Genomic DNA, 16,003 nt, shown 5'->3' on the forward strand with positions numbered 1-16,003 from the left:
TGATTACTGATCAAGCGAGGAACTTTATAGCTCTGAACTTTGTCTTAAAAGCTATTATTAACTTTAATTGAAACAGCTGAGAGTCTCCATTATAGGAGAAAGAAAGAAATGCAAGGGATATTTTGTTCATATATTAAAAAAAGTTTAAAATGAATGAATACACAAGTTATTTTACAACATTCAATTTGAATGACACTATGGCTAAAGGGCACTTTACAATTCCATATTAAATGTTGATCACTGTGGTCACCTTATATCAAGGATAAGCAGGTATAATGAAAAGAATCTTTTAAAGTGCCTTTGAAATCAGGTCGCTTAAAAATACTTTTTATACGGGTCTCGTTTTTTGGTATATTCAAGTCCTGCCACTACGCCAAAAGAGGAACATGTTTCTGAATGCTTCTTTAAATAGGATGCAATGGTCTCAGGATTAAAAAAAAGCAACAGGTTTGAAAACAGCTTATGTGTCTCATTTAAAATTAGCTGTTGCTGTCCACACTGGACTTCCCTCCCTGCTGTCAGCATGGAGACTCATTCCAGCCCCAGCTCCCGTTCGCCCCCGCACTGAGACCAAGGGCCCAGTGTCGGGGCTGGAAGTCACCTCGGCTTTACTATAAATAAATCCTGCCTTCAGGCATTTCAGAACTATCAGCACTCCATGCTAGCACTTGAAAACTTCCTACTTGCCTGTAAGTAGTTGCTCGGAATATTTTGACTTCTTATTTATTTGCTTTTTTTTTTCATCTCCTGCCAAGTCTCACTAATGCAACTTGGAAAATTGCAACACGGCTTTTAATGAGGATTCTGAGCTAAGAGCCATTCCACCAGAGAAAACTGTTCTCTCCTTTTATGGGAATAATAACACCTACTGTTTCTATAGCACCAGCCTTCTAAGAAGTGGAGCATATCACGTTTCATTAATCTGAATGGCAGCCTGCCTGTCAAGCTGGGATGTAGCAGTGCTACTCGCTGCATACTCAGATTGAAATTGAGGTCATTAAATGAAATTATTTTCTTAGGACCATAACCTCTGAAATAGTTAAGGACTCATGATCTGTCTGCATCTTGCATACTCTGTATGTTCTAGGTTTCTGTGTAACCACTGTCCTCTGGGCTCTTTTGTTACTCTCTCCTGTGAACATGTAAGACATCTTCTTAGAACTAGGGGAACTGACAAAAATGAGTCTTGCACGGGTGTCTTTTCTGAAGACGTATGGTTCTTTGCTTTCCCAAACAGCTCGTTTCCCTTTCCATGTCTTTCCCTGCTTCCCAATCCAAGCATCTCCTCAATTCTTGGCCAGCAACACTACTTCTCTCTCCTGTAACATGGGATTACACCTCGAAGACCACCCAGGTCCATCCACCACTCAGATAGGGGTATACTTGGCAGGTCAAGTAAGTAAGCCCCTCAGTCAGTAAACCCTTTCTTCTCTTATACACTCAGGGAAACTTGTTCTGTTTCCTAGAGAATTAACCAAGTGTTCTTTTTCTTCTGGAAATTCTCCGTTAGCTTAGTACTGGAACTGGTTAGCTCCACTGGACTAACAAATCAAACATCGAGTTCTTTCTTCCTTTCTGTTTGCCCTCCCTCCCTCTCTTTTTTGAGATGGTGGGCGTGTCTCACTATTGCCAAGGCTGGACTCACATGCGCCTACTGCTTCAGGTTTTACAAGTGGCTACAGGTGTGCTTCACCATGCCTTACTAAAATGCTGGATTTTTAAAAACTTTGTCTTTCTGTCTTTTAAAGACAGGGTTTCTCTGGCTGTCCTGGAACTCACTCTATAGACCAGGCTGGCCTTGAGATCTGCCTACCTCTGCTTCCCGACTGCCGGGATTAAAATGTGCTCCACCACCACCTGGCTTAAAACACTAGATTTTAATGACTTAACATCTAAGTATTTCTTACTCATGTCAGAATGTGATCTGGTGAAACAGAAAGGCTCCTTTTTGCAGAGGGCAACTCTTAATGGAGTACTCACATCTGATCCAAGTGCTTCATGTACGTGGCAAAAGAATGCATAGCTTTAAATGGGACACCCAAACCAAACCCTTGAGGCTCAAGGCACACAGGAAGAGGGAACATGACATAAATGCCAGAGGACCAGGACAGATGCCAGGAAATGTTGCCATCCAGACACAACATGGCCAGTGGAGATCTGCACCAGATTGGGCCCTCCAACCTTTCATCAAGACTAGAGGAGGTTTGGCGAAGGCCCGCCCTGTCCTAGGAAAATGACTGCTGATGGTTGTTGCTGGGGTGGAGTGTGTAGTATCAGTTTCTTACAGGTGTAGCCATTGGGCGATTTGCTATGTTCAGAGGAAAAGAAGAGGGATGGCTGAGGAACGAAGGGTGAATGGAATTAGAACACACAGTATATACATATGACATTGCAAACAAAACAAAGCAACCCCCCCCAAACAAACAAAACCCAAGTGATTTGAGCCAGATGGTTGTCCTTCAACACTGACTCAGGGATTCGGGCTTCAACTTCACTAAGTTCTTAGACACCAGCTAAACTGACAAGAAAAGTCAAGAAGGACTCAGATCTACCTTTAAAAGTCTTAGACCAGAAGTGATAAGTCAGTCCATCTTCCTGCCACAGGCTACACTTAGTGACATGGCCCACGTGATTACCCGTTTGGCCTTTCTTTGTGTGTCCTGGAAAGGAAGGAAATATGGATGTGGTAAACACTAGTACTATTTGCTGTGGTGTGCAAGCATGTTGGAGTCTTTCCCTCCTGCTCCTGGTCCAGATCTCTGCTCCATTTAACTTGGGCAGTCTTACAGCCAGCTGAAATTAGGCTTCTTTTCTGAGGAACACAGGTGGGGTGGGTTTCTGCTTCTACTGCATCTGCCCGCCAAGTGCTCAATGAAATCACAAGGAGCATTCACATTGCTGAGTGGCCTTTAATACTCTGACTTTCAAATTCCTAACTCCAGGCTAGACGTTATCCATGGATAAATATGTGTGTGTGTGCATGTGTGTACGTACGTATGTATACATGTGTGTGTACATATATGTACACACATATATGTATGTACATATATATGTAGATACATAAAGTATATACATATATGAATATGTAAAACTGGGCATTAAACACTTCTACTGGGATGTCAACAGGCATCTCAAATGTCGGAGATACACACAGGACTCCCAGTCATGCTCAACCCTCTGCGCCCACAAACTTACTCACCAGTCCTGAGTGATCTCAGCTAATGGTGCAGAATTTTTGGATTATCTTTGGAGCTAACTGTTCCTCCTTTCCTTCTCTCCAGCTTGTAAGGAGATCTAAGTTCTGGCTGCAGAACAGCACCAGAATCTGATGCTGGTGTCTTTCCTTGCTGTCACCAGGGTCCCCACGTTATGTCTTAGCCATGCCAATGTCTGCGTCTACTCAGTTCTCCCCTTGTCCTCTTTCGATCTATGTACATGTACAGTCATCAGAACCATCTCTTGTGAAACTCTTCAGTGGCTTCTCTGTTCATTTTGTGCAAAGGTCAAGTGTCTAGCAGGGTCACAGTCTGCCCTCATCACCTCTCTGACATATTATGTGGCACCATTCCACCCTTCCTCATTCTGTACTGTTAGACATTTGGGACTTTTCCTTGTTACTGTCTGCCTCACTCACCCATCCGCTCACCCATCCACTCACCCACTCACTCGCCCACTCACTCACCCACCCACCTATCCACTCACTCATTCACCCACTCATTCACCCACCCACCTGCCCATTCACTCACTCACTCAGCACTCATTCACTCACATACCCACCTATACCCACCCACCCACTCTATAGCTGTCAACATGCCTGATCCTTCATCTCCCCCCTCTCAGTCACCTTTACAAACAAGCCTCTCTTGACTTTCGTCTTTAAGACTTCAATACCCGTGACATGACATTCCATAGCCTTCTCCTCTGTCTCATTTTCCCCAAGGGCATCTAACAAAGTAAATTTCATATCCATTATTTTTTTCCCTTTTGGAATGTGAGTGAGGTTTGCCCAGCACCCAGAATGACCCTTCCGGGTACGCAATAGGTCCTGGACAAAGTTTGTTTGATGATAGGACAAACGTATGAGGAAATGGTCCAGGGAGGCCGACTGCTTGAGCCTCCATACCGGAGGGCACAGCGGTTCAGATGGTGCTTCATCCAATGGCTCCTCAGTCTGGAAAACTTGCCTTTATGGTTTTATCAGGCTAAAGGTGGTGACCTGGGGATGTGGAGGGGTTGGCTCTGTGATGAGGGTGGGTGGGCACTCTCTTTGCCCCTTGCATTGCCCGCCATGCCCCTTAGACCTCCTTCCTCAACAGCCTCACCAGGCTGAAGGTTGATAGCACCCTGTGCTTTAGCATTCAGTACTTCTCAGGCATTGCATCGGCAAAGACCATCCGAAGATGACCATCTGGAGATGACCACCCGAAGAAGATGACCATCTGAAGACGACCATTCAAAGATGACCATCCGAAGACGATGACCATCTGAAGATGACCATCCGAAGATGGCCATCCAAAGATGATGACCATCCAAAGATGACCATCCGAAGATGAAGACCATCCGAAGATGACCATTCAAAGATGATGACCATCTGAAGATGACCATCTGAAGAAGATGACCATCTGAAGACGACCATCCAACGATGACCATCCGAAGATGACCATCCGAAGACGACCATGCCATCTAACTGCTTCTTTGAGGGCCCCAAACCACCCTAGAGACATTAACAACCTTTAGAGTTCTATAAATGCTCCCTGCAGAGAAGACATCATGATCTTGCACTTGGTAGCACCGTCAGGGGTGAGCCTCATCACACCCTGGGGGCAGGACTCAACAGGCCTCTTTTCTTCCCCGACCTCAGATTTTCCTCCCATTTTTGAGCAGGAAATTGTGAGACAGGATCTCAGCCTTGAACTCACAGATATCTGCTTGCTTTTGCCTCCTGAAATTGAAGTGTGATGTGTGCTACAATGCCCAGATTTTTTCCTCTCCTTCCTTTTATTTAAATAGTGAGAGTAAAAAAATTGTCTCAAATTGTTGCAGGATGGGAGTTGGCGGACTAGCACGAGTGTAAAATATTTGTGACATCTGAAACATGGCTGAGACTGCAGCAGTTAAGAGCATCGATGTCTCTCCCAAAGTATCTGGGTTCCGTTTTCAGTACCCACATCAGGCAGCTCACAACTGCCTATAATTCCACTTCCAGGGAACCCAGCACCCTCTGGCCTCTGTGAGCACCTGCATGCATGTGGTGTACATAAACTCATGCAGATGCACATGTATACACATGAAGAAAATAAATAAAATCTTTGAAAATAAATGTAAGGCCACTTGAAAGGCCATACTCATTTCTACCCTGCAGCCATCCTCTCTCTGTTTGAGCCTGAAGGACACAGGGAGCCATATAAAGAAAAGGTGGTGGCACTAAGAGAGTAACTCTTAGCTCGTTAGTGTTCCTTGAGGGAATCCAGCAGACTTCTCAAAAAGGATGGCGTGCATACCTCTTCATAGTCCATTCCTATCCTCTGTACTCCACAGACCATGGACTGAACTTCAAGACTGTGACGCCACTTCTGGGGTGGTGAACATCAAGCCAGAAATATTCTCCACCATCATAGTTAAGGAGCTGTTTGCTGAGCTATCTTTAGTCTAATGAGTAGTGGGCGGTGACCTGACCTGAGATGCCTGGAACACCAGGCACATCTCCTCTCTCAGCACCAAGTACAGTCACATTGATAAAGTAAATGATATGTTCAATTATGGAACAACAGTACTAACACTTTCACCCCCCCGTGTGTGTGTGTGTGTGTGTGTGTGTGTGTGTGTGTGTGTGTGTGTGTTCAATTTAGAGGCCATGAGTGGCTCTTATTTGCAGGCAATTGTTTGTTAGGACTATGTAGGGCTGGATGGTAGTTGAAGAGAAGAGCTGAGTTTGACCTAAACTGATAGAGGAGAGGAAGAACAGGGTTGCAATTTTCTTTAGGAACTTTCTAGTTCAAAGAGAAACTCTCAGACTGAGACACACAGTGTTGGCTGTCTGGTGTGTGGAGGTGTGGCAGGCGTGAGCGAGACTGAGGGCAGGTTAGAAGTTTATTTAAATCCAATGGTAGGATCATATGAAGGTGAAGCTATCTAGGGAGCAAATCTAATGCTTTTTCTTATAAGGCTCAAACACAGTTAATCTCCAGCAGATAGTTATTAGAGTGGCCTTTACTTATTTGCCATTTCATTCAAATTCTGTGAAGTCATCCACTGAGCTCAGTGTGAGCCTACAAGGATTCTTCAGTGTGTACACAGAAATCAGCATGAAGGTAACGCCTAGTGCATGGTGCCACAAACAAGTGTTCTGAACAGAAAGGAAAGGCTCAAGGCAGGCTTTGGGACATGTACAGATCCACAAAGCAAGATGCCGCCGGGGCTCATTTGTAAGCACCACTATGTGGTGCTTTGAGTTGGAATAGTCTTCATAGGCTCATATATTTGAATGTTTAGTCACCAGGCAGTGGGAATATTTGAAAAGACTAGGAGGATTAGGAGGTGTGACCTTGTTGAAAGTGTGATATCAGGGGTAGGTGGGTTTTGAGGTTTCAAAAGCCCATGCCAAGCCAATGTCGCTCTCTGCCTATGGATCACCACGTAGCTCTCAGCTATGGCTCCTATTACTGCATGTTGCCACACTCCCTGCCATGATGACACTGGACTAGACTTCTGAAGCTCGAAGCAAGCCCCCCAAATGAATGATTTCTTTCATCAGAGCTGCCTTGGTCATGGTGCCTCTTCTCAGCAACAGAACAATGACTAAGACACACTAGAACTGAAGAGCTGTTAATGTATTATATAACATATAATATAAACCCATGTTCATCTACTTATAACTTAAGATTCCAGGAACACAGACAACGAGAAGGTTTTAACAGTTTAAGGCTGAGATGTCCCCAAAGGCACAGATGAAGTGTGGTCTCCAATGCAGCAAAGCTCAGGGGTAACTGGATGGTGAGGGCTCTGAGCTCATCAATGAATTAACCCATGGGTGGATGGATGCTCATCTGAATAACTTCTGTGAGGGGGTGGAGACTGTAGAAGGATGTCACTGGGGTGCCTGCTTGGAGGATGTATAATGCTTGATTCTTTGTCTACTCTCTCTGCTTCCTGGATGAGGCTACCAACTCTGCTCCCTTCTGCCACGGTGCTCTGTGTTGTCTCTGGCCTAGAAACTACAGGACTAAGAGATTATGGACTGATACAGTGAACCAAAAGAATTCTTCTGCCTTTAAGTTTGTCTCAGTGATTTTTTTCCAGTGACAGAAAGCTGAGTAACACACAGAGGACATAATAACTATATGGACAAAAGTCACTTTATAGGGCCAGAAGCAACAAGACCAATACACAGACAATTCCCTCCTAATTAATACAACCCAAAAGGTCAAGTAGAATTTTTTTGGCTGTCCATGGATGCAGTCGGTGTCCTCGTATTCTGAAAAGATCTGAGCAATGTCATGGAAAGAAGCATTTGTATTAAGGGTTTGACTGGAGAAGAAACTCCAGGTTTTGTAACATTTGTTTATAGTTTGGCTTCCTTTACATTTTACTGGACAGGTATTATATTTTGATAAATAATTTAAGGGCTTCAGATATTCTTAAAAGTTCTTAAAAGTAAGAACCTGGCTCAGAGAGATTAAGAAGACCAGATTCAAGTTAGAATTGGGAACAGGCTGGGTTCAAGGGTTTATATTCTATGAAATATGAGCTGGGGCTAACATAGTCACTGAGGAAAGTCTCACTGTAGAAAGTTAGATTTTCATTTGTGTATATATTTTAATATATAAGTTTTGGAAATGAGTGAACACACACACACACACACACACACACAATGGTTCTCAGACAGAAAACACTAATAAAAGAACAACTGAGCATCACTTCCTGAGACCACTTTGAATTACTGGAAGTTTCGTAAATAGTTCCCGAGAATTGTAGAGTTGGAGTAAGTAAGGAAGGTGTTCTTATTCCCATCGGGAGAAGAAAGACTTACATCTATCTGATAAATGACCTGCTACCGGATGGGCTGGATTTAAAGCATTGCATTTACGATCTCAGCGAATGCTAGTGGCAACCCACTGATTGCTACACCTCCATTGGGTGCAGCTGGGAAATGGTGGTCCTGAGCAGGACCACACCACAGCTGCCATTGCTCTGTCTTCTCTTGTTACCTAGGACCTGACAGTCTGCTCCCTGACTTGACCCTGGCTACTTCATCTTAGAAGGGTTTATTCTTTTCCTTCTCACAAGACTATACAAGAAACGGGAATGGAGCTACCTATGATGACTATGAAAAGAGGCCTATGTGAAGGTATTTCAAATTTATGCGGTTCACCAGCTGGCCATTCTTCTGCTCTGTGCAGGGAGTCACAAACACTGTCCAGCAAGGGACTGGAATCTGGTGTCCCTTCCACCCCACACATCTTGTTTATAACTGCTGCAGACTGGACATGTTAGGCAAGAGCTCCACCACTGACCCGCCTCTCCATTCCTTTCCATTTCTTCCATGTTAGATATGGATGAGTTCTGGAGGTGCAGGTGCTCATTCTACCCCTCCCTACTGTTTTACATATAATTACCGACATTAGTATCTTTGCTGTGTATCTGAAGCCATCTAGGTTGTGAGCCTGGAACCTAGTGGTAGCTATCATCTTTAACTCCTTATGTTTTGGGTCTTTGACGTCTCATGAGACTGATGTGAAGGAGCCACAAGGTGGACGAGGTCCTCCTGGGCCTCAGGCACGAAGACCTGGATGTGAGTTGGGCCTCTGCAGTTTGTGTGGTGCCCAGCTTGCAAATGGCTGCTCGGGCTCTGGAGTTGTACACTGTGCTGGTGCTATACAGAGAAGACTCTGTCCCGCACGCAAAGCCTGAGGGTGCTAAGCATTATCCCCAGACTTCTGAAAGTATGTGGACTCAGAATGACTGAGTAATCAAAGAATGATCAACTGAATGTTTCACCACTGTGAAGCCCATCTTCTGGGCCCCCTACCTCTCAAACCACTGTCATCTCTACACAGAGTAAGCCCAGCTATTCATGTCCCCAAAGTACCAAAATGACTGTCTTCACCGAGGTAGATAAGAAACATGAATAGGGGATTATTTTCAATGCTGATGAGCAAAGCAAATTTACATTTCTTAGACTCTCACTGCATTAATGGTGAGAATTGTTGGCTGCTTTGTGTTTTTCCTGAGCAAGGAAGGTCCTGTGAATTCTTTCGCCATTTTATTATTAGGGGAAATCTAAAGATCCATTTGAAAGAGAGAAGAAACAGCATTGATTCAAATCCTACACAGAGGACTACACCAGACCGAGGCTGAACTACTCAAAACCCGAAGGTTAAGTGAACTAGAAACTTCGAGGGCCTGGGACCCAGGTGACGTTTGGTTCCCTTACAGAAGCACACTCACTTTGTATTCATGCTTCTGAGGCCTCACGTGCATCAAATAGAAACTGAAGACACTGCAAGTCAACATGTGGATGACGCGGACATCAGTGTGGCATAGCGCACACATGACTCTACCTCCTTCGCCATTTTTAAAAAATAAGTCAATAAATCCCCTGTAACAACCACACAATGAAACCAAGTAACCATACCTCTTCAGGCAAGCTGACCACCAAGTCATCTTTCGTCTGTCCAACCAGGGCCTGCCAGAAGTATTCACTGCACGCGGCCAGCACAGCCCGGTGGGCTCGGAACTCCTTCCTCTCCACGATCAGAGTCACATCACAGAGAATGTCCTTTTTCCGTTGGTCATTGAGGCCCAGGAGGATGTTGGCACAGTGGACTGTGGACTCATACACATACATGGGGGAGTCAGGCTTCTCATCCACAGACATGCCGTTCAAACCCTGGAAGAAAGAAAGGCTGGGTCAGTACCCCGTAACTAACAGAGAAGGTAAGGGGGACCATCACAGGCGTCTGGCAGAGGGGAACAGCATTGCTAAGTGGCATAGTCATCTAGGTTGGCATGACAAAGTCAGAAACATCTGGAAGGATGAAACAAGCCTATTGGTTTCCTTCCACTCACTTCATCTCTTTTACCCTGTCCTGTAAGGGAACACCTTAACACCGCTAGTTGTGATTTCATTAGGAGGCTAAAATGGAACCTGTATGTATGAAAGTCTAATTACTAACTGGGATTTGTGCTAAAAGGGAACACATAATTTTGTAGTATTTGAATGAAGTACACCTAAGTTCCTAAGTTGAAATTTGGCAAAGAAATTAAGTAGACTAAATATTAATCATGAGATATGATCCACAAGCACACTGAACTGTGTGTGCACTATGTAGGTGTGATCTGCTATTCCATCCCCTCTCCCCCCTCCATGGCAGCGTGAGAGCAATACAACAGTGGCAGGGACTCCTGTCTTAAGTCTGGAATAATGCTGTCATTACCTCAGAAGACCCAATGGATATCTTAAAGGAGACAATTCAGCAATAGGACCCATGAGAAAAGTAAGGTTTCCAAAGACCCCTCTGCTTTAAAAAGTACCCTGGGTGTAATTTTAAGATGCACTGTCCACAACTGAGTCAAAGGTTGGGTTTCCAGTAATGCTTATTACTAGCATAAACCTCAGTAGCTAGTCCTCCTGCCTTCAGTCTTTATTTTTGCTTTTGAAAACAGCTTTGGCACATGATGCTGCAATGTTTGGAGTATGCAATTGCCATCTGACATGTGTATGCAAGTGGGAAGCCATCAACACAATCAAGATGAACATACCATTACCACTCAAAGTCTGTTGTAGCCCTTACGCCTCTCAGTAGCCAGGCAACCACTGCTCTCTTCTAGAGTTATATTTAAATGGAATCATGTATTATCCTGTCTGAATTATCTTACTCTGAATAATTATTTTGTCATCTACTCATGCTGTTGGGTATGTCAAAGGTTTGTTTCTCCTTATATTTTGTTGGTAAGAGTGTAAAACAGTGCACCATTATGGAAACCAGCATGGAGGTGTGTCAGAAAGCTAAAAGCAGACTACTCATATGACACAGATGTACAGCACTCAGGTATACTCCTGAAGGAGTTTAAGTTGGCAAGCTGCAGAGACACTTGCACATCTGTATTTACTGCAACGTGACTGGAATAGCCAGGAAAGGGAAAGAACCAGCCTAGATGCCAGTAATAGTGAATATAGAAAATGTGGTGCAATATGCAATAGAGCTTTATTCTGCTTTAACGGAGAATGCCATATTATTAGCAGGAAAATGTGTGGAACTGCAAAGTGAAAGATAAACGTTGTATATTTTCTCTTGTATGCCAAATCTAGATTTAAATATGAAACTAGAAGGGGTCTATATTAAAAGAAAACAAGCGGAAATAATAAGGGAAGATAAAATATCTCATTTTCTTTCATATGCAGAATCTAGAATTACACACACACACACACACACACACACACACACACACACACACCAGCAAGTGGTGGGGGAAGGAGGGATAAGAGAGGGGAGTGGGACCAAATGTGAGCCACGTTTGTGATCTGTATCTATGAAAATATTGTCATGTGAGGGAGGGAGGCTTAAGCGAGGAGAGAGATGGGAGGGTAGGGCAGAGGAGGCTGGAATAACTAACATTGAGGATTTTTGAAAAGGTCATATGGAAACCTACTATTTTATAAACTTCCTAAATCTATAAACATATAAAGGTATGTTTATCTGGAGGCATTCCACATAGGAGACTATGCTCCTCCCAGAAGCCATAAGAGGCCAAATAAAAATTTCAGTATCAGGTATGAGATACCGCCCCTCAAGATGTTGGCTAGAGGTATCCCAGACACCCCTAAAATAAAATAAGATATTACTATTGGTCTTGACTATTCACCAGAACTTGATGGTAAAAATATATTGATGAAGATACCATACACATTTGTCACAGGACATGACAAAATCAAGTTGGTATTGATCAGGAAGCTTTCTCCCAGCAGGATAGCTTTCGTAGTACTGGAAGGTGCTATGTAGGCTGCTGGGAGAAAGTGCCATCAACAACCTGTGAATCCTGTGAATTACAATAATAACTGGCATGGCAAGATACTCCATGGATGCAATAGTGCCACAAATATTATGGGGGTAACCGATCACTTTGTGATTGAACTTAAGGCTTTTCTTTGCTCAGCAGGAAACAAATGCCTGGAACTGTAAATCTGGCCAAGAATCTATGGTTAGAGAACTCCCAGGCCCCAGAGGTGAATCTGCTGCTAATCTTCTCCTAAATGGACTGCCTTCGAAATTTTTATCTCTCTACCCATAGGTAAGCACAGCTTCTTTGTGTGGTGAATGGTGGCTAAATGCAGAAACTTACAGCTGGTCAAAGTACACAGAATAAAAGTCATGGAATGCTCAGAACAAACGAGAAAACTGTATTAACTCCCTCTCTGCAAGGTTCAGGGATGATGGTGGACGAGGGACAGAAAGACTCTAGGAGACAGAAGTTGGGGAGAATCGGAGCAAAACAGCGTGTTGGCAGGACTTGGTAGGACTGATACACTCGTGAACTTACAGAAGCAGTGGTTGTCTGCACAAGATCAGGCCAACCAACATTCTAACATAGAGGAAGAAAGGGTTCATGAGCACTCATCCATAAGTGAGCAGCTATGGGCCACTGATCACTTCTTGGGTAGAGAAAGTCAGTTTTCTTTAAGTGTATGGTCTCTGGTAAGCCCACTGGATGCTCAGTAGAAACTGAATTTGATGGGCTAGAGAGAGAGAAGGGAGGGCACATGGTTTGGGAGGCAGGGAGGTAGAAATGGATCTGGAAGGAGTTAGGAGAAAGAGTGGAAGTGAGTATGATAAAATACATTGTATGAAATGATCAAATTTAAAAATATTAAAAAGCAAATACCATAAGCAAAATCCATTTTGTATGCAAATTAAAAAGTAATAAAAAGAAAAGTTTGTTATTGTATTTATTGCATAGACATAGTATAAGTTTTAGGTCATTCACATCTCCTGATGGTTACCTGGATTGTTTCCAGTTTGGGGCTACTATAACTAAAGCTCCTGGGAACATCAGTGCTTAAGATTTTATACAGACAGGTACCCGAGTTTCTCCTGGGTAAGTGTCTGTGAGAGTGGATGGGCAGCAGGAGATGTACAAGTTTAAGAATTTAAGAAACTGCCATTGTGTTTTCATTCCTGTACCATCTTATCTTTCCCTAGGAGCTATTGGCATCCGTTCTTGACATCCTTGCCAATGTTTGGCATGGTCAATCTTTGTAACTCTGGGCATCTCGTAGCTGCACTGTAATACCTCCCTGTGGTTTTAACTTGAGTCCTGTAATGACTGGAGATGCTGAGGACTTCCAAGTGTTTATCTGTCACTGCCTATTCAGATACTTTGCCTGTTTTAATTTTTAAATTTAATTCTTGAGCCAGGGTCTTGCTTTAGCCCAGGCTAGCCTTTCAATGCTAGATCCTTCTACCTCTGCCTCACGAGAGCTGGGAATATACACAACACCATGCTAGATGCTTCTGTTTCAAATCAGGTTGTCTGTTTGTTACTGTGGACATCTGAGAATTCTTACTGCTCTCAACAGTTCTTTACGGGACAGGTTAATATTTACCTCCAGTGGGCCATTGCTTGTCTTCTTCTCTTAATATTTATTCTCAAAGTTTTCACATGATAAAATCCAATTATGTAACTTTTAAGAAATACATTGTGCTTCTGGTGTCAAATCTAAAATATGTTTTTAATGCTCTACAAGTTTTTAATGTATTTTCACAAATTTATAACTAAGGATTCAAAAATCATTTTATGGTACCAACTGTTGATTTTCCATTGCTAATATACAAATGCCTTTTTTTTCAGTGCTGGAGATCAAACTCAGGACCTCTTGCTAGACTTCTAGGCAAATATTCCACCACTAAGCTACATCACTAGCTCCAAGAAATCATTTTGTGTAAAGATTTTTCTATCCTGAAAACCTGCCTAAATTGCTTACTAGTTCTCAAAGCCCTTTCTTGAAACTTCTGTAACATTTCTATAGTGAAGATAATGCTATCTGTAAATAAAAACATTGGTTCATGTTTAATCTGGACGCTTTACATATTTTTTGTTACTGACCATGTTGCCAGGTCAGCATAACCCTGACCAGAGGTGATGAGAATCACAATCCTTGCGTTGCTGATGTGAAGGGACGGCATCTCTCATTTCATCAGGATGCATGATGTTAGCAATGGGTGTTTCACAGGCGCTCACACTGCGAGGGGTCCTTCCATCCCACAGCTTGCCACTTGCATTGCTTCAATTAAGAACCTGCCCTCAGAATCCCAGCCCTGGGGAGGCTGAGGCAACATCACAAATTTGAGGCCAGCCTAGGACCACACAGCAAAAACCTTCAGAGAGAAAGTAGGGCGGAGTGGGAGAAGAAAGGGGAGGGGGAGAAAGGAGAGGGGAAGGCAGGGAAGGGAGGTGAGGGAGCGGTCTGGCACCTCTAGTTTTGTTCCTTTTACCCCTGTTTAAGATTTTCTCTTTATCATGCATTTCCCCATGGAATAACGTGATAAGCACTGATGTCGTCTCCTTCCAGTTACTTGGGTCTGAGGCTGTGGAGCTTTCATACCTAAAGACACTTCAGCGGATCAAACTCAGGTCCCATTGCTTGCTCGGCAAGCACTTTGCCAACTGAGCTATTTGCCCAGGCCTCTAGTGTACTCAAAGACAATATTTCATGTACTTCATTTTAATAATTGCTCACGTTGCTGCTCAATTTTGGCTAGAAGCAAAAGTCCTAGATTTATTTTTAAAAATCGTTTACACATGTGTTTATGGTGTGTGTACATGTATGTGCATGCATGTATCACAGCATACACGTGGAGATCAGAGGACAGCTTACAGGCATCAGTTCTCTCCCTCTACCATGTGGGCCACGGGATGGAACCTGTGCTTGCCTTTACCACCCTCCCCTCAGGCCATCTCAGTAGAACTCTGGATTTATTAGTTATAATTTCTTTAGTGCTTTATAAGCAACAACTTGTCACATTGCTAATAATACAGTGTAAACTGCACTCTGCTACTCTGGTTGACAAAACATCTTTGTGAGGAAAACATTAGTTCTTTGGCATTTAAATAAAAAATGAGGTATTTGTAAAGTTGATCATTTACAATCAATTACAAATGAATTTAGAAGAATAACATTATAACTGACAATTCTGTTAAAACAATCCTGAGTCATGGAATAAAATCAAGGTCTTGGATGTATATTTAACACTAGGAAATTGCTGGTAAATTATTTTACTTCCTAATAAAGAACACAAGTGTTTTCTACTGCCTTCCTTTTAAAAAGATTTATTTTATTTTTAATTTTTTCTATGTCAGCATGTGGAACCCTGGCTAGTTTTATGTCAGCTTGGCAGAAGTGAGAGTCGTCTGAAAGGAGGGACCCTCAACTGAGAAATGCCTCCTCAAGAACCAGCTGTAATGCATTTTTAAAGCAGTGATCAATGGGGAAGGGCCTAGCCCATTGTGAGTGGTTGGTGTGGGATGACCTTGTGTATGCTACAAAAATGTGTTGCTTTTATTGGTTGATAAATAAAGCTGATTTGGCCAATGGCCAGAAAGGATCAGGTCAGGTAGGGAATCCAAACAAAGACATGACAGAAAGAAGGTGGAGTGAGGGAGACACCATAGAAGCTACCAGAGAAGCAAGATGTGAGGTAACAAGCCACAAGCATCTTGGTAAAAGAGAAACTAAATGGATTCATTTATAATTGTGAGAGCTAGTCAGTAATACACCTGAGCCACTGGCCAGATAATTATAATTAATATTAAGCCTTAGAGTGGTTATTTGGGAACTGGAGGGCAGGATAAGAAACCTCCATTTACAGGTGGTGCTATCTCTGGACTGGTGGTCCTGCATTCTAATAGAAAGCAGGCTAAGAAACCCATGAAGAGAAAGCCAGTAAGAGCACTCCTCCATGGCCTCTGCATCAGCTCCAGACTCCAGGTACGTGCTCTGTTTGAG

The 16,003-nt window shown here is 43.2% G+C and overlaps 1 protein-coding gene across 3 annotated transcripts in view; it reads right to left on the bottom strand.

Moving 5' to 3' along the window:
• Positions 1-16,003, bottom strand: part of Bach2 (BTB domain and CNC homolog 2) — a 341,086-nt gene that overhangs the window by 70,850 nt on the left and 254,233 nt on the right. For all 3 annotated transcript variants that reach the window (XM_040740555.1, XM_040740562.1, XM_040740559.1), the window contains one exon: positions 9,635-9,889. In XM_040740555.1, the coding sequence (XP_040596489.1) occupies positions 9,635-9,889 (255 nt within the window). The remainder of the gene's footprint in view (positions 1-9,634; positions 9,890-16,003) is intronic.

The sequence above is a fragment of the Mesocricetus auratus genome, unplaced genomic scaffold, assembly GCF_017639785.1.
Source record: "Mesocricetus auratus isolate SY011 unplaced genomic scaffold, BCM_Maur_2.0 Super-Scaffold_6730, whole genome shotgun sequence".
In the NCBI taxonomy this organism is placed as follows: domain Eukaryota; kingdom Metazoa; phylum Chordata; class Mammalia; order Rodentia; family Cricetidae; genus Mesocricetus; species Mesocricetus auratus.